Source organism: Ahaetulla prasina, chromosome 3 (assembly GCF_028640845.1).
Source record: "Ahaetulla prasina isolate Xishuangbanna chromosome 3, ASM2864084v1, whole genome shotgun sequence".
NCBI classification, from domain to species: Eukaryota; Metazoa; Chordata; class Lepidosauria; order Squamata; family Colubridae; genus Ahaetulla; species Ahaetulla prasina.
Genome location: NC_080541.1, coordinates 176,019,145 through 176,038,975, shown reverse-complemented (window position 1 = coordinate 176,038,975; position 19,831 = coordinate 176,019,145). Strand labels below are relative to the sequence as shown.

Genomic DNA, 19,831 nt, shown 5'->3' with positions numbered 1-19,831 from the left:
CCCATTGTGGTTTGTTCAGTAAGCCTTAGTGAAACCATGGCTTATACGGGTATGAATCCAGTTATTTTCTCTATCAGACTGGTCACTCCAAAATGTTCAACTGTATTCCATGCATACATTTGAGCCTGCTAACTCTGATCTGGCTCTTTTCCCAGGAATATGTTTTTGCCAAATGAATGTGCCCCTTCGGAGAACTTGCCTAGGTCCTTACCAATTAACAACCAGACCTTTCCTTTATTAGCCACTAAAATAATATTTTCCAGCCTGAAAAGAGTTGCAAGCCAGTAACTCAGAGACTGAGACAAAGCCATCACAGAAAGCACCAACAATCCGATATATGAGCAATCTATTGAGGCAGCCATAACAAATGGTCACTGCTTGGTGTGTTTTTTTCCACAGTGAGGGTTCACTGCGTTGTTCAGTATTTTGGGGACATTTTTCCAGCACCTTTCCAAAAAACCCAGGTTTTTTAAGTGTTTTCTTCACTTATTAGCACTACTGTAATAAAACAATCAAAGAGCAATAAGCCCAACATGACCCAGAAGCAACGGCAGGCATTTTTATATTTTTTTTTAAAGAAAAAAAGTAATTAGTGTTTACTTATTATGCACTTTAAAGCTTAGCAACATGATGTGATCAGAGAAGGGAAGAGAGAAAAAAGAGAGACGCCCCTCTGTCACCCCTCCTCCTCCCCTCATTTTGCTCCTCTCTCTCTTCATTAGTGGCCACAGCTGTGCATCCGGCCAATTACTTGAAAATAATAAGTACATTTTGCAGTAAATTAAATATTAATTAGTGCTTGGTGGATTGTTGTTACTTTCTGAATGGGGGTGGGGGAGCAGAAAAAAAGGGAAGGGAGAATGCCTGAGCTACCTTGCATCTGCTGGTATGTTGAAAACACAAAGGTGGGAAAAATGACTAGTGGTGGGCTATTTCCAGTTCAGGATAAATTAAAAATGTTTGTTTGTTTGTTTGTTTGTTTTGCTCCTTGGGCAGCTGCTGTCATGGCTTCGTTGCTTCTCAAGCAGAGAATGTTCTTTTTAACTGATAACATCCAGAATCATCAGACGCCTCGTTGCTCCCCGCGCCTTTCTCGCTGTTTTTACTGGCTGCTATATCTCAGTCTCGCTGCCAATTTCTTGTGACGCTGCAGAAGTGCCAAGACCCCCTCAGCATCAGAAAGAATGGCATCACACAGGCTGGAGGGACTGTGGCAACTAGAGAACAGCAGCTCTGCAAAATTGGTAGCTCCTTATTTTTGAAGACTGGTCTTAAGGGCACACAAGCAAGCTAACTTACCATCTAGGAACTTAAATCCAAATTCTTCTCTCAGTTAAATGGGATTGGAAATAAATGGGATTGAAGATAAACAGTATAGTTCAGCCAAAGTTGAGCATTTTACGTTTCTGGGATTCGAGACATTGTAGGAAGAAAGCCATGTTAGTCTATGGTAGCAAAACATGAGAGAGTGTCTGCTAATATCTTTTGGGAGTAACAGATTTTATTGAAACTGCAGTTCACAAATGCTTATAGCTTTTGATAAAATTAGTTAGTTGGAAAAAGCGTTACCAGACACCACCTTGATTCAATAGGAAAATTAAACATATTCTGAACAAGCTTTGATTAGAGCCAGTGGGATTTAAGATGCACCACACCTTGTTTTTAACATACCTAGTCAATCTTCTCGACTATCATTAATGTTCCTGGCTCAGAGGTGGATTTTAGCAGGTTCTGCCCAGTTCTGGAGAACCAGTAGCGGAAATTTTGAGTAGTTCGGAGAACCAATAGTAAAAATTCTGACTGGCCCCACCCCCATCTATTCTCTGCCTCCCAAGTCCTAGCTTATCGGGAGGAAATGGGGATTTTGCAGTAACCTTCCCCTGGATTGGAGAGGGAATGGAGATTTTACAGTATCCTTCCCCTGGAGTGGGGTGGGAATGGAGATTTTACAGTATCCTTCCCCTGCCACGCCCACCAAGCCACGCCCACAGAACCGGTAGTAAAAAAAAAAATTGAAACCCACCACTGTCCTGGCTGATAAATAACATCCATGATAGAAACCAAGACTGGCTGTAGCAAAAATACTCTGCAAAAGAGAAATGAAGCAAGATTTCCCCCTGCTTTTTCTCTTTCTCTTCCCATTTAAATACATGAAAGAAATATTCTTCAGGGTAAATGGAGAAAGGCTGGCTTTCTATTAACAAACCTTTGAGTGGATATGATACAGTGATTCAGAGGATGGCTATTCCAATTAAAGTCTAGTTAGGCATTTTTCAAATATGTACCTAGTTTCACAATATCCAAGCTGAGTTAATGTTATGTCTTGTTTATGTCCAGGTGCCAGTGAAAGCACAGCTGGCCAATGTGAGCTTTCAGGTTTTCAGTGTGTATCTTTTGTACTGGCAATCATTTATTTGTGTTTCATCTTGTGCAAGCTCTCCTTCCCCGCTGAGAAGTATGTAACGCCAGGGGCTCTTTGAAGACCTCTTCCTATAGGGAGCCACCAGCATCTTCTTTAAACATCTGCCTTTTTCAAAACACTCTTTTGCATCTGAGATTTTTTTGTGTTTGCTATCACAAGTCCTGTATTTGCATGTCTGCATGGCATTTCTTTTCAAAAAGATTTTATCATGCCTATTTGTAAATAGATGCTAATAAAATTATATGCCATCATCTTTAAAATGGGTGTCTACTTAAAAATGCGTTTTTCCTTATTATTGGTTTTATTGATGCAGTATGATCAGCACATAATATACGGTAAGTGTTACTTAGAAAAACAACCTTCATTATAGTAGATAATTATGTGTGTGAAAGAGAGGAAAAAAAACTACATTATGCTACAGTGACTACAGGGGAAATCCAGTGTGTCTGATATGCTCTGTGTGTTATGGAAATAGTTGAGGAATATCAGTAGTGAAGAGCAAGTTTCCAGTGTTTTTTTCAAAAAGTTATTCATTGGAAGAGAATGAAGGGATAAAGGAACATAGTTAAAATAAGTAGCTAAAATAAGCTATTAAGTAGTTTCTCTTCTGGAAACTTAAGTGAGAGAATGATTATGTATCAGTTGTAATTTCTATCTATCTTAGCTCTCTGTGTGTGTTTTTCTCTAGGTCTCTGGTGCATTTTTAAGTGTTACAGTACACTTCAGGGTATCTTTAAACTACTGGCATCTACTTCCCAGACCAGTGTGTTTCAGTCTGAGCAATCTCAGTCTGAAAATTGAAGTCCACCTATCTTAACATTGTTTAGACTGAGAAACACTCTCCCAGTCCTTTACAAACCACTTTGAAACCAACAGTCGACTTGTCATTATTTTTAGTTCTCTGCCAATATCAGCATGCAGTGTTTTACACAACAGTTGTTCAACTTCCACATCTCCAGCTGGCCACCATAAGTGTAAAATGTATGTGATAATGTAGTATACCTGAACTATTGTTAGTAATAGAGGAACAAAATAGAACAACATGTTATCAAGCCTACCACACAGATTTTTTTTTCAATTCTTTTTTTTCTCTCTTGTAACTTAACAACTAGCTTTTCTCTGATGATTTACCAAAACAAATCTGAAAAACTGCAATGAAGGGAAACTATCGGGAAAGTAGATTGTCCAAAATATTAAATGAAACCATTGAACCCCCTACCCATAGCCCCAAATTTTCCACTGCTTATGGCACCTGTTGTCTATTATATTAAACAGCCTCTTTGATTTATGATGGCGGAATGATAACATGCCAATAATTTTGCAGTTAGATAGTATTCTCTGTAGTCCTAACTGTAGTTGTATGTTGTTTTGATGGCTGAATTGGTGACTGATGGGACAAGTAAAGGATGGTAAATTCTAAGAAAAGACACACTCAGGAACACAACAGAGAATTTATGGCGGGTAGAGCCAGTGCAGCCAGAGCACTGTAATTGTGTGCAGCTGACTTGAGCACGGAAACTGGGAAGCAGAATGAGGCAAGAATCCTTCCTCCTGGCAATGTGGGCCATTCACAAGGGCTGCAGAAATGCAGCAGATTTTAAAACTTGCAATACAAGGAAAATCTTTTTTTCCTGAGTTTTTCATACTTTCATAAAGTAGAACCTAAAGGAATCATTTCAGCTTCCCAAAATACATAATATCATGAGAACAATCAGGAGCAAAGCCAAACCTAAAAGGATATTATACTTCTCTATGAATATGTTCCAGGTTATGGTATTAGTTTGTGGAAGGCTATTCCAAGCTTCATTGGCTTCTAAGGGTTCATTTTTTGCTTGTTTGGTTGAGTAAAACACTTCTAGTAATGTTTCATGAAATTAATAAAATATCAAAACAAGAAGAATTTAAAAAAAGGATGGTTATGCATGTGTTATTAGCAATCCATGCCTGTGCTTATATATGTAGAGAGATACTTATTTTAATGTCAACAGGCTAGTTGAAGATAGTGTATACTCGGGGTGGGCAATTAATTTTCCCAAGGAACTGTTGTAGAGGGCTGAATCAATAGAGCTTTGAAGGTGTGTAGGTACTAATGCATTTTTTCAGTATGTAAATTGAAAAAAATAGTTGCCTTCAAAATAAAAGCAATACAGTTGTATTGCATGCATGGCATACATTTATTTACATCTGATTTCTAATTTCCGATTGACTTCATGTGGGCAGGAACAGCTAAAAGGCTGGATATGGTCCTGGAGCTGTAAACTGCCCAGGTCTGCCCACACACAAAGTGTGTGTGCACACAATTTGAATAGTCACACTACATTAACCTACATTTTCCAGAATACAGTATGATATTGATAAAATAAGAATTTTTGGATAATTTTGAAATGTGCAAATATTCAGTGTAAAGCAGATGAACAATCAGTATGCTGAAATTGTGTGAATGCCAAAGCAAAAGTGAGATGCAAATTTAAATTACTAGGTGACCTTCGGCCAAGCATTGTCAATATAACCAGTGTCCATCTCTACTGCTGAAAGAATAAATTAACAGCGGACAATAATATGCACTCTCCATAATTCTCTGGAGCTTTGCTTAAACTAACTTCCTTCCTTCCTTCCTTCCTTCCTTCCTTCCTTCCTTCCTTCCTTCCTTCCTTCCTTCCTTCCTTCCTTCCTTCCTTCCTTCCTTCCTTCCTGTTTGAGAGCTCTCTGGATGCATTGAGCAATTGCTCAAGGTGAAATAAAGGCCTTTAGTTATGTTTGCCGAAAGGGAGCAGTGTGGCAATGTGGCCTGATCTTGTGATTAAACAAAGGGATTCAGCCAACATGTGTAAAATTAAGTGATCAAGAGTTGATTACAGAGTGCATTGATTGTGTACTGATGGATTAAACAGAGTTGTGCTCAGGATGCGATTTTCCAAGCAGGAGAGTGTGTGGGCAATTGACGTGTCGGCCAGAAGGACCTATCTTCTCTTAAGCTGTGCATTTTCTACATTCTCTGGATAAATCTGCAGAGAGGCCTCTGGAATTATAATCGATTACCCATTTCTCAAAGTCACTTAGGGGCCCTGAGCTACAAGCTAAAGTGCCGGCGCTGCGAAGAAGCATTGGGTATGCGCCGACATGAGCGGATGCCGACGACAGAGGGATATGTGGCATTGACCCTGCCTGCTGCAAGCTGATGAATCTATTTTCTTGTAGGAAATAGTTTTGACAGTTCAATATCTATGTTTTCAGTATGTGTGCCTTCTCCTCCTTCTTGTCACACTAAGCTTGTGGGAGGTGGGAGTGGAATGTAGTGAAGGAATGGACAAGAGCCTATTGTGGACTTTGCCCCATTGTTGCTTCAAATTATAGAGCTCTCAGTATATCCCAAACTAGCTGACTGGCATACAAGTCAAGGGCAGCATCTGCCTATAGTGATGTATTGGTGGAACGAAGTGAACTGTTTTGGGCTTTTTGAAACATGAAAGTTGGCTTCCACATGTCCTACAAGTGCAATAGCAGAAGAAAATTCAAGGCACTTCTTTCTCATACCATTGTTCTTTCCATAAATATTGCACATGGAAAACTGCTTGAATACTTAAATATTGCAAATACAAAGATACCTATTGCAAAAGTCTGTAATGCATTGCTGCTAATAAAAGAATAGAAACATGATGGGAATCACATAATAGAGGCTGGCTGACTTTTTTCTTGAAGCATCATATTCTATTCATAATATTTGCACAAATTCAGATCTATAACCTCTTTCTTTCCTTTGTAGTTTTTATGAAATATCCCATGTTGGCTATTCATTTCCATGAACATTTCTTTGGAAAACTTTTTACAACTGAGAAATATTAGGCAGAAGTTCTGCCTTATTCTTTCTGTTTGTGCTTAAGGTAAGGTATATAAATGCTACTTCTCACTGCTGAATGACTGAGGAAAAAACAGCATTCAAAGCAGGGGGGGGGTTCAAATCCTGTCACTACTGGTTTGCTCATGTGCACGCAATGCTACTGTGCATGCACAGAAGTGTCTGGGTGAGTGGGCGAAGCCCGCCCCTGCCGCTACCGGTTCACCAGATCCGGTGCGAACCGGTAGCAACCCACCACTGATTCAGAATCCCTCCTCGCTCTCCCTCCCTCTCTCCCCCCTCCCCCAGAGTTGAGCATTCTGTCTGTCCTATAGTTGGCAAAGACTAGCAGAATAAAATCCACAGGGACTCCTTTTTTACCTTTATTTGAGAAATGAAAATTGGAAGCAAGCTCTCTGTTACCACACACCAACTATCAGTAGAACTCCATTTACAGTACCCATATTCTCTTTCTTCTGCCAGTGTTCATGTGGGTGTGGTTTTCTTGTTGGTATTTTCTTGATTAGGTAATTTTTTTTTGCTTGATCGTTCATCAGTGTTAATCCATGCTCATCTGGGATACTGGATGGTGGAGAAGATATATTATGGGTTTTTTTTCTTCTTAGTATTTTTTAAAAGTCTTTTTTGAATGGTGTGTAGATGTGATTTTGTCAGGCATGAAAGATCAGGATCATACATGAAGTTCCAATTAAATACTTTAAATTTAATACTAATCATACCTATGCACAAGATTGTGCACAAGTCAACTAACATTAGCGCTACCTAGGTGTTAGATGAAGGTTAAAGGAATTCAAGAAGGGTTGGACTTGGCCCCTTTGTGGCTATGTAGACATCCTAGGTTGTTCATCTCATGACTCTACCCCCAGACTCTGCCATTCCTTCTCCTGCATGTTTATCTCTGTGTTAGTTGATGGCTGATTTGTCTGAATGCCAAGGTTTCAGGAATTCTCTAGCATTTATGAATTTAACTTTGTCTAGGATGCTCACAGTATCCCAGCTGAAACTATGGTTGAGCCTGTCAATAGGTTGTGAGAGTAAGGTGTTTTCTTCATGTCTTCTGGTTGCTAGTTAGTGTTCATAAATTTTCTCTGTTAATTTTTTGCCTGCCTGTCTTACATAGTGGCTGTTACAGCCCTTACACTGTATGTTGTGTTCTACTCAGTTATGCTGAACTTCCGTTAACCAATTTTCTCCACTATTTCCTTGCATTTTTCTTAGCATTTTTATGATGTAATCACTGAATAAAGTAGAAAAATTAGTAATAACTAGTCTGCCTGCCTGTAGCCCTGTTATTGTGGAAGTTTCCCATCCATGGACTAACAAGACCAACCCTGCTCAGTTTCTGAGTTCTGATAAAATCAGCCTCTACAAGAATGATCCTCCCAGATCTAGAACTATATTTACCCAATCAGAGAGAGAGCAGGAAAGTACTGGGGGGGGGGGAACTATTGTTTATTCTCCATTTAGAAGCATTTGACATTACTTGGAATTTTTAAACTACCTTGTGCAATGTGCAATGTGTGTCAGGATGGATATAAAAGGGGCCATGTATCTAAAGGTTGTGAACAGTCGCCTACCATAACACAATCAGCTTTTTCCTGGAAGATAGATATGAGAACAAGACTCAAACCAGTTCCAACTATTTAAAAGTTAAGATTAGTGTACTCAGTCTTCCACAAAGCTTTCATTTCTTATTGATAATGAAGGAACACATATCAATTATCTGGGAGCAGAAATATGAGGAAACAGTACAGGATGTTTGTCTCACAGTTTAGGTTTGCTATTTGTTCATTCCTATTCCACGGAGGTTCTGGGTGGATACCAATTTCCTTCACTCTTGATAGGCCAGGTGAACTTAGAAATAAATGATGAAAGATGCAAATGGTGTCTACAGTTCTTTCTTTCGCATCTATGCTACAATGTCTTCTTCCTTTCTTCCTTCTCATCGAGAATTCATTGTCTTGTCAGCCTCTAGTTAGCTGGCGTGCGTGTGAATCATAAATTACACAGTCTGGGCCTCTACTAGGCTTTAGCACAGACAAAAAAATTGCACTCCATCACCGTGTCGCCCAGCTTTTAGCAGTATTGATCAACGCAGCCCCCCTCCCCCTTTCATTTTAACCGAGCTGGTTAAGTGCAGTATCTTATTTTGTGCTGGGACAAATGAAAAGAATATTAGCAGGGGTTGAAATATATCTCTTTTTTATCTCTCTGCTACTTTTTTATTGAATCTCTCTGAGTAGGTGGCTTTCCGCAGGATGACAGCCTCCTGACAGGCCCCTCATTAGAGACTAGACAGTAATTGTGATGCATTTCCCTGCACGGCCTTTTCACTTCTTTTCCCTTCCCCCCTTCCCGCTCTCTCCCTTTCTCCTGATTTGTTAAGTGATTGGATGTACAGACTCGCTCAGTTTCTTAAATTATTGCCCAGCTCAATCCATCTTGCTCTCACTGAGGATGGGCAGCTGTGGGCTCAGAATTGGGAGCAAGGGACTCAGTTTCCAGTTTTCTTGAGATGGAATATAGGGTTGGTGGAGGCCATGGAGTTGACCCTCGGAAGCAAAAGCTCATCTCTCTGCAATTGAATTCATCGGGTGCCAGGAATGCATGTACTCATAATCCAGAAATTTGTTTTTTTCGTTATTTATGTTAAATATATGTAGGTTATGAAAGATAGGGTATGCCACTGAAAATGGCTTCCTGGTGTGAAATTCTCTTTCTACTTCTTTGTATTATACTTTAGCTTATGCTTTGACATGACTACATGACTGGTTACAAGTCAATAAATTAGTTCTTGAAGTTGTGAAAAAGAACATGATAGCTGTGTTTCTTAAAGTGTTTAGCTCAACTGTCTAAATATTACAGATATTTTCTCAGTGCAGTCTGATATATGTGGTTCCTGAAACTAAAAAGATACTAGTCAGCTTCTGATAATACTTTATATCAGGCTAATCTTTCTGGAAATACCTGTGTGATTTGCTGATTGCTTGAATTATGAGGGAAATCAGGAAGTATCTCAATAGATGCCACAAATTTCACTGTCTGATTCCTGTGAATTAAAACCACACCATATTGCTTTGCCTAGTAATCAAACGAGCTATCACAAAAAGTAGGAAGAGGAGCCTCTCTAAGACTTGGTAATTGAAGCACCAGGGATTTTTATTGCCTGCAGGCATTTTTTCTATAAACATACAGATATACTTTGTGATACAGCATGCCAACATCTTAATATTAAAGGATAATTATAAAAGATTTTTGTGTCCTTTCACCTTGTGTTCAGATATTTTATTTGAATCGCACATATGATGAAAATGGTAAAACAGTATGGGAATAGTTAACAAGGATTCCTGTTTCTTTTTTCTTATTTATTGTTTTCCTGCTGTAGAGTAGACTAGATTATTCCAAAGTGAGCCTTGAAGCAACCAGCTGGGATCTTTTACAGTGCTGCATTAATCCTGTAAGGAGTTGAGGGTTGAGGAAGTACAGCTCATCAGAGCTTGAGATTATTGAAATCTCTTTGGGGACTCTTCTTTATGTTATTTAGCATTATAAAAATATTTCATGAGATTGCATTTGTCAGTGGACCATTCGTCAGGATGTATCATGATTCTAAGTTTGAAAAAAGGGAAATTGTACTTCAGAGGAAACACCAACATTATTCTACCTTACAAAGGAGAATTTAGCTAGGTAGCTTCTGTGATACTTTTTAACTTTATGTGTCTATATTGTAAACTGATTAAATTGTATGAGATAATAATTAACTTGTCATTGTTAACTGCTTACCCAGTTTTAAGTCAGTGAAATTTGACCATCTCTCTTTCACTTCCTGAGCTCTTTGGGATGAAGTATTTTTCTTCATTGTTTTGCAATTATCTTCATCTGTCCACAGCATTATGCTTTTGGATGGGAAATGTCAAACAAAGAATTTGAGTTCAGAGAACATTGTTGAGGCAACCAAGCATTTTGTTACCCGTTTTTCTTCAGTCTCTAGCTTAATCAGAACATGGCTAGACTTATTTGTGAAATCTAGGAGTCCCATCATTCTCTTTGGGGAAACTCTTGTTTAACAGACAGAATATAAGTGCTTAGTATGGAAGTGAAAATCACATTATTGTAGATGCTCCTTTACTGTCAGATGGACTGGCAGTGGTTAAATCTCATTGAACTGAACCAATATTTGGAGGCTGCTCCAAAGTTAATATGGGCGAGTATGATTATTTTTTTCAGCTGGAGGGAAGGTAGCTTGTTACAACAACAGATACCTGCTATCAATATAGAAATAATAACGGGGGTCTATCATCAGCAGAAGAAATAACCTCCATAAAAACTTCAGGAATTTGATTACAGACCCCGAGGCTTTGTCAGCATTTTGATTCTGTTTCTGCTTCCACTCTCCTGAGCTGCTCTTCAAGCAACAGGTCTGAGTACTCATTTATATGGGGTGATTCAGGGTAAATTATTTGATTGGGTTTAGTAGGTCTGACAGACACTTATGAAATGTGAACCTGGGAGTTAAATTGATTTGCTTTACTGCTTGACTGGAATGCAGCCACGGTTTTTGAAAATTAAGGGTATATTACAAAACATTGGTGATCAGTTCACTTTGATGCAAAGCACCTACAAATCGTTTGTTTTTTTTATCATGAAGCATAGTGCCCTTGTCCTGAAGCCCTGCCTTTTCGTCTGTATCTGAATATGACAGATTATTTCCTTAAACATGAAAATTGCAGTGTTCCTTCATAGGTCCTGATGTGGCAGAAAGTGAAAAGCGCCCCGGTAAATAAAAAAAGATAAATAAAAAGATAAATAAAAAGATAAATAAAAAGAGAGAAGATGAAGAACACATTGCATTAAATCCACATTATGGCATTGTTATGCGAGAACAAGACATCATAATAAGGGGAGTTGTTTTGAACAATGTTTGCATTATAAGTTGATGTAAGTTGACTGAGTTGATTGTGTATGTGCATGAAATAAGAGTCCAGTTTTCGTACACCTTTTTTCTAAGCTTAGTGCTACACTTGGCCTTTAAATTCAAACTCTTCATTGCTGAGAATTTGATCCGCACTTGAAAAATTCACTGGCTCTTCAGTGAATTCAGAAATGATTCTCTTTTGTGGGAGGAGGGAAATGCTGCTCACCCCTCTTTCAGTGCTGAGTTTAATTTGAAAATATATTCCGTGGATAAGCCGCAGGTGCACTTTACAAAAAAAAAAATTTGCAATACATTAGCATGTTAAATTCTCAGAAATCATATCCCACAATAGAAATAAAAAAGTAGTTGTGACCAGTCAAATTCTTTTGGCATATACTGCCACAAGGCATTGCTAGAATATCTCCTTTTATCCTTTTGCAAGGAACAATTTTATTGTGAGGGAAATTCTGGAACCTCCAGATTTTTTGTTGGTAGCAGAAGTAAAAAGGACAAAAAGACCACTGGGTCAGGTTACAACTTTACAACTATGCTTATTCAGCCTAAATGTGTGAACATGCCCAGAGGTACGGTAATTCCTGGGGAGGTGACAAAGCTGTTGAGTTCACAGGCTATGAGGAGAGAATACTAGATATGTTTTCCTGTTGTACAGATCTACCCAGGGCTGATGTGTGAAGATATTTCATTTCACAGGACTGATTTTGTGATGTCTGTGTCGATGTTGACTCCCCCCACCTTTCGCCCTTTCTGAACAGGAAATATTTAGTTTCAAACCCTTAGAAGGAAACATTTCTTTGGAGCCCAGGGAAGTCTGCACGCACAAGAGAGGGATGTGGCTGGCCCTTTTCATCTCTGCAGCATTAGCAAGCCAAGGCTGCAGGGGACAGACAGCAGTGCCAAGGAGGGTAAACACTGAAGACGAACCCTGCTGAGTTACAAGGGGCCAGAGGGAAGGGAAGGGCAGGCATGGAGGCCAAGCAAACACAAACACAGCTGCCCAAAAAACAAAACTTGAAAGGGGCCATTTGGAGGATGCAGTCTTGGCTAAAATGGAGGGGTGTGGGAGCTCACAGTGAGGGTGGTAGACACAGACTTGGCACGGATCAGGCAGTGGGGCTAGTTGCCGGGCATCACATTCTCAGCTGCTTTTTCTGATTTTCACCAGAACCATTAGCAGACATAATTTGGGAAGATGTGGAAAAGGACTCCCAGTGGCTTCTTTGTGAGGTGTCTTGATGCAGAGTTTATTATATTTTGGATCAGGGTGACTTTTAGTACTACAGCGTTAGGGGTGTAATATTGAAATGTATCTTGTTTCCTCCATTGAGTGAACTGCAGTCTTTTGCTCTCTGTGACACATAAATTAAATGATCTTAAAATCTATTTAGATCTAAGGTTGGCAAATGACAGGCATTTTAATGGGTTACTGTTTCAGTTAAGCCTTCACTAATTGTAACTAGCTTTGTTTTAATAGTGCCCCCTGCTGTCCATCTGCTGATCAGCAAGCTAAAAGTAAATGTGCAGTTTGGTAACAAACCGTAAATATTTGACTTGCATTGGGTTTGTTCTACTTTTAAGCCTGGGTGTGCACGTACATATGTATGTTTCAATGGCAAATTGCCCTTCTTAGGATACACGTTTACTTTAAAAGAGTCAAAGCTGGAAAAACAAGATTTTTCACTAGGAGAAGATGGAGCAGAAACTAATCAAAACCACCAAACAGAATTGAGTTATTTATGTGGGCTGTGGCAGCTCAAGATCACATCTAGTGGTGATGGATAGTGACGCAACCCAGAGAAGCTGTCCTAGCAATGCTGTGGGAAGGAGACAGTGAGATCGTTCTGCATGTTTATCTGTCCAGGCATCCAGACTGCAGCAGGGATCCAGCAGGATTTCCCGTTTGCTCAAAGGCTCTGTGTTTGTTTTAGGAGGGAGAGCTCAGACACCAGTATTGTTACACAAATGGGGACTATGGTTATATATAGTAGCAGTGGGGGACTTTCTTAGGTTATTTTGGACCTTGACCACACAAAAGTGGAAAAGCTCCAAGAGGAAGTTGGGGCTGTTCACCTTCCAGTCAAAGTGGGCGGCTTGTTTTGCTCTGGCTGTGATTGAAAAGCAACATCCCTCTGAAGGGTATGAAAGAGTCACAGAGAGTTATGAAGAGAGGCTACTTACCTTCCTCAGGTTTGTTGCATACTGGCCAGGAGTAAAAAGCAGGTGTATATGGGGGGGGGAGAAAATCTGACTTTAGGGAACTCTCTTTTGTCTCCTCCCCCATTGCTTTGAAAAAGAAAGCGGTGCTTGAATTTCAAAAGGAAAATTGTGGGATAGGGCTTCACTCCTGCTCCCGGTTTCATCCTGATCTAAGATGTCTTCCTGCTTCTTCCTAGAACTCAGTTATTCCAATCCTCTTTGGAGCTATGGGGCAGGGAAAGAACAATCCTAGATCCTCTCATAAGTATGAAAGGAAAAGATAGTGGATAGGTTGACAGTAAGGGGAGAAACCTAAAGCAGGGGGACTTGAATTTAAAATGTACAATATGCATGCAGGTATGAAATCCTAATTAGATCATTGTTAGCAAAAGGCAACTTATTTCCAGATTTATTTCCCTGTTGTTCATGTTAAAGCATATTAACAACAGATGTTCCTTCCTTTACAATGCTTCTCTTTGCACCCCTTTATGTCACCCAACCAAAGTATTTGTGCCAACATTTTCTCTCTTGCGGAAAGTCTATTCCTTTTAAGAGTATTCATTTAACTGGGCTCTGCATTTTTGCTAGCTTCCGCTCATAAAATGGCACATTTGAGCTTTTGATTGGAAGGCCACATTGCACACAATCTGCTTTATGGTGCATTATTGCCTCTTGTACAGATTTAACCAATTTGATCCATGTCTAATACATAAATAATCTAGTAGGAACGCTCCACAATAGATGTCAGTAACAAACTATAAAGTATTCTCCCTTCCAGACATCCATAAGAACTATGTTTGCAGCACCCTCTGATGACCACAGCAACTAACACAGCAATGGAACTGATGAATGGCCTTGTGGCTCTTCGTGGGTTTATTACATGCTTTAACGTTTGTTGTTGTATTTACAACACAGGCAGATTATTACAATGGCTCTTGATCAGGACAAGTAACAAGAGTCTCAAAGAGATTTTTAATTGTAGGCACCTAAGTCTACATATTTCAATTCTCCTATTTTAGAACAGTGATGTATTTCAGAAATGATTCAAAATATTACAAAATTCACTCATTTCTTCAGTTCAGAAGTGGGACTTCATTTATTTAATCAATTTCTACAGCTGCTTATCTCAATGACCCCAAGTGGCTTATGATTCCAAAACTATAAAAACAGGAGAAAGTATTTAAAAACAACAAAAACATCCAAAGTACATATATACAGCAGCTGAGATAGTCAACCAGTTAACATAAAGCCAAGAAGCAGGGCCCTTAACACATTCAGTGCTCCTGCTCAGAAATACAGCCAAGTTTTTAAATCCTTATGAAAGGCCAACAGGATTGGGGCCATTCTGATTTCCAAGGGGAGAATATTCCACAGAGCAGGGGTTTCTGCAGAAAAGGGGCATCTTTTAGCCCCTGTCAGCAACACTCTTTGGCTGACAGGAGCTGCAGCATGTTCAGTCAGCTAGATTGAATCAGATGGGTAGAGACTCTTGGGAAAAGTTGGTCAATCCTTCAAGTAACTTAATCCTGAACCTTAAACGAATTTAAAGGTGACAACCAGCAACTTGAATTGCATTTTTTGTTTTATCAGTTTTATTGGTTAATTTTTTTCTCAGAACAAAGATACAATCAAGGTAAATATCTAGCAGCAATTCATCACATACAGGTAATCCTCGAACTTAATGGTGCCTGCCCATCATGGCCATAATTCATGAAAGTCATAAAAGGAGTAAGTCACATGACTAGCCTGATTTTACAACCTTTTTTGCACCAGTTGTTAAGCGAATCACTGCAGTTATTAAGCAAATCCTCAGTTGTTAAGCAAACCAATGGCGATGTTTTGCCAAAAACCAGCAATAAATATTGGTTTTATTATTATAAAATGGGACACTGCAAACAACTGTAAATGAAGCCTGGTTGCAAACACCGTAATTGAAATCTCATGGCCACAGGGGGAGCGATTATCAGAACATATAATCTGGATTGTAAATACTCTCCAGGTAACTCCACTAGAACTTCAGATGATTGCTAAATTACCAGTCGTATGTCAAGGACTACCTTTCAATCAGGATAGCAAGAATATTAAATTACGTATGCTTGAGTGTTTGAGCATTGCAGGTATGAGTGGTATTTTTTCTAAACATCATGTATATTTTATTAATCACTTCAAACCTTTCATAGAACTCAAGAAACTTCCAGAAAAGAAATTGGACATCTTAAATCCTCCACTCTGCTTCTTATTGTTCCTCTCCACAGTGAACTGGAATGAGGTGCCTTAATTCAAACTAGCTGTCTTAATTCTCACATTCAATTCAAAACAGGATAGAGAACATTATTCTTTGTTCTTTTAAAAGTTGGTTTCAACTAGAGTGATCAATGGGTTTACCGGTTGAAAGTTTAGATTACTGCTGCTGAGTAAAATATAGTGTTATTAGACATCCTCACTTTCAAAGCTATTTTGTACAAAATTAAATTTCTACTTACAGCATAGTTGTATGCATATATTCCTTTGCATTATATGAATATGCATAATAGTATATATTCAGTATTCCTGTAAAGCTAAGGTGAGCAATTGTGTTTTGTTTCAAAGGTCATATTCCTGCACAGATGAAGCAAGCAATACAAAGAACCATAGCCAAAAGTGAATATGGATTCAAATTTAATTGAGGTGGCAAATGAATTACATGAATACTTTTTATTTTCTTATGGCATTTTTCATTCTTTCTTATATAAGCACACATTTTCTTTGACATCTTCTTTCCTTTGGACAAAGTTTTCTGCAGTCATAAACCACTAAATAAACATTTAGGAAAAGCAAGGGATCACTCACATTAATAAAAGATACCTCACCCTTCGCTTTATTTTTAAGACCATCAGAACACAATTAAGAAGACAATCTTAAAAAAACTTATTTAAGCAGCATTTATTTACTGGTTAGGAAGCAGAATTCCGTATTCATTGGTTATTTCTAACTTATGACATGTTGAAAAGGCATGTGCTAAAAAACTGTTATTTGATCATGTTCACAATTGTCACACCTTGCTTCAGGGATAAACTGCAAGTAGGAGGTGGTTTGTTTTTTTTTACTACAAACTTTTCTCTGAATAAAGCACAATGTGATCTTGCCTTCAGACAAAACTTATTTCATGTACATGAGTGGGATCTACTACACACATAGCTCCTTCAATATTTATCCCAACGGACCTTTTTCCAGTGCAGATTATAACTGGCATTAGCCAACCTCCAAGCTCTTCATCAGTAGTTCATTGGTGCCTGAAATGTTGAGCATTTGGCCAGCTGACTTGCAGTGAGGCAATGAGTAAGCTTTGCCCAACTTACTGGAAATGAGATGAATGTGAGAATATAAGCGAGCAGGTTGCACTTGGTGAATATGGGGAGATTGTAACAGACCATTTGAGAATCACTGAGATAGAGCAGTAGGGAAGGGACAGTTAACTCTTATGGGAATCTGAATTGATCACTTATAGAGAGCTTTTGAAATCAGCCATATTTCCCATCATGTTATAAGAAAATTATATTCCTGCTGGAAAACCGTTGTATATAAAATGACACCCTGCAGTTCACGGAATCTGTTTTTTGGTGGTTATGCCATTTTGCCATTCAAATATGTTATGGCGCTCTGTCCCCAGAGATGAGTTTCTACCCATGTAAAGAATACATTGTTTCTATTCTTGAACTTACCTTTTTTATGCTTACGGTATTAGATAGATTACATCATGGAATGCTTAACTTTTCTTTAGCCCATCTTTCCTTTACCATCTCTGGTAAAGCAGGAAGTTCCACATTTATCTTAGCAAAACAGGGTAGAAGGCATTATTGAAATAAAAACAAGGTTGGTATGCAAAATAAGTAGTAGCTATACTACTCTGGCTCCTACACCAAAATTTATTTGTGGATAAATATTTGTATCCTGCAGTTATACAAGGCATAGGAAGTGAATACTCTGGATGCTTGAAACTCAAAGCTATGTTCTCCGTTTCCCTACAGGCAAGAAGAAGGCAACACTCTTTGACAGCCAGGCTCCTATCTGCCCTATTTGTCAGGTTTTGCTTCGCCCAGGTGAGCTGCAGGAACATATGGAGCAGGAACTGGAGAAGTTAACACAGCTGAATATCAGGTAAGGACAGCAACTTTGCTCCTGACCTGTCCTATCCTACCAGAATCATATGTCCTATTATCCAGTGGTGGGCTGCTGCTGGTTCGGACCGGTTCTAGCGAACCAATAGTTCCAACCATCAGCTGGCCCCGCCCACCCGCATCCGCCCTATCCTGTCCTATATTTCCTTCTTTCTGGCTCAACTGATTCACACGGCAGAGCTGATTTCCACGCTTCCGCTGATCTATTTACTGGGGCTGCCTTAGAAGGTAAGCAGCTGAGCTTCAAATTGCTATATTTTGAACACTGCACGAAAGAGCGCGCTCACAGAACCAGTTGTTAAACTGGTTGCAGCCCACCACTGCCTAGATCTATTAAACTAAAGATCTTCCCTTTATAGCCAATGAGACCACTCTTCATATTCTATTCTCTCATGGTGAAGAATGTAAAACCCTTAAATTTATTAGGGTTATTTTTTCTTATTACATTACTTATGACTATCATTAAGTGTTGTACTTTGATGAAGGTATCTTTTCTTTTATGTACACTGAGAGCATATGCAGCAAGACAAATTCCTTGTGTGTCCAATCACAGTTGGCCAATAAAAATTCTATTCTATTCTATTCTATTCTATTCTATTCTATTCTATTCTATTCTATTCTATTCTATTCTATTCTATTCTATTCTATTCTACTTCTATATCCTTTTTATGAACTTACTTTCTCAGCCCCAAAGATCCACCAAAGTAAGCTAATTCTGTCAGCCAACTCTACCAGCATGCCTCCTGATGAGAATTGTATATCAGCTCTCCATGATAGAGATCTGCTTTCAGGATATATTTGACTTCTTATTAGTTCCATCCTGGCTTATGCTTTGGGATTAGCACTGAAAGATTAGAAATTCTGTCTTTGGGAAAACAATATTTCCTGGGAACCTTGGTTAGGAATTCATGTCCTTCCAGCTTCCCCTTTCTTGGGCTAGTTAATATAATTTTTATTAAAGACCACAAAGAAGGCAGATAAATACTAATATAAAGTAAGAAAAAGAAACACATTAATGTTAACTTTTTTCATGGACTCCTATAAACAACTGCATCATTTTCTTGGATGCCTCACAACTAAGAAAGTAGAGAAGAGATTAAGCATTTGGTTACAAAGTTAGAGCTCCCCCCACCCTTATTCTCTGCTCTGAAGCAGGCTTTTAGTTGCCTTCTACTTTCACTAGCACATCAAAAGTCCTGTTTAAAAAAATAATTGCATTTTAAGTGCTAGCAGTTATTTGGGAAATCACTGCAACAGATTCGTGTTCTTGTCTCAATAAAACTGCAGCCTGGGAGAGAAAATGTATTCATTTCATTTATTAATGAATTCCATCATGATTAAAAGGTGAAGAAAGAAATCCGGAAGGTGGGAGTAGTAAGCAAAGTCATCAGGTTTTTGGGAATGGCGGGAAGCCTGGAGCCATGAGATTTTAAAAGCATCCATACCCAAAAAGACCATCACCGTGGGGAGTTTGGAAAAGGAGTTTAACTTGGTCCAAGGTTTGTTCTCAAGGTAAACAAGGTGTCAGTTGAAGAGAATATTTGTAGCTCAGGTTTGAACTGCAGGGTCCTACGTGTGGGTTTTTTTTGCAGCACTGATGATGTTACCTAGTTTGGAGTGAAACATCTGCAAGAAAATCCTCAAGCGCAGAGAGCACCAAGGACCCTACAGTAACCAGATGTCTTAATTGATACAGGCGTAAAAGCAAATTTACATTGGTTCTACATCCGTTGCCTGTTTCTTCCCCCCCCCCACACCACTACCACTGAGCCCAAACTTGCCATTTCTTAGCGGAGGGGGAACAAGTCATGCAGCAAAGTCATGCAACACTCTGTTCCCTTGTGTATATAATTTGTAGTTTTTTTGGGGGGTCTATCTTACTTAATAAAGGGCCACAGCAAATTAATGAACGGGTGTAAATGAACAGAAGCAATTAGCCCTAAGACAGTTTATGGAAACAGCAAGGCAAGCCTTGTAGGAGAGCTGAGAGCAGCCTGTAGCTGGATACCTGGGGTGGAGGGGGGAGGAATAGTACTTAATGGGAAAGGAAAGGAAACGCTAAATCATAAAGGCTGACAAGAGCCATTGTGGGCCAGCTGACAAATGAAAAAGAATGGCATTATTCCTTTAAATAACCACGGCAGTTAAAAGGGGGAGACAGCTTACTCCCAGCCCTCGACTATTCTTGCTATATGCATGTGGAAGAGCAATAGCAGAGGCTTTATTAATTATTAAGTAATGACTCCTATCCTGCTGCAATAGATAGC

The 19,831-nt window shown here is 39.1% G+C and overlaps 1 protein-coding gene across 1 annotated transcript in view; it reads left to right on the top strand.

Annotated features, from left to right (window-relative positions):
• LOC131195263 (E3 ubiquitin-protein ligase Rnf220) overlaps positions 1 to 19,831 on the top strand; it is a 307,990-nt gene that overhangs the window by 234,157 nt on the left and 54,002 nt on the right. Inside the window, exon 3 of the mRNA XM_058177039.1 lies at positions 17,415 to 17,544. Coding sequence (XP_058033022.1) covers positions 17,415 to 17,544 — 130 coding nt within the window. The remainder of the gene's footprint in view (positions 1 to 17,414; positions 17,545 to 19,831) is intronic.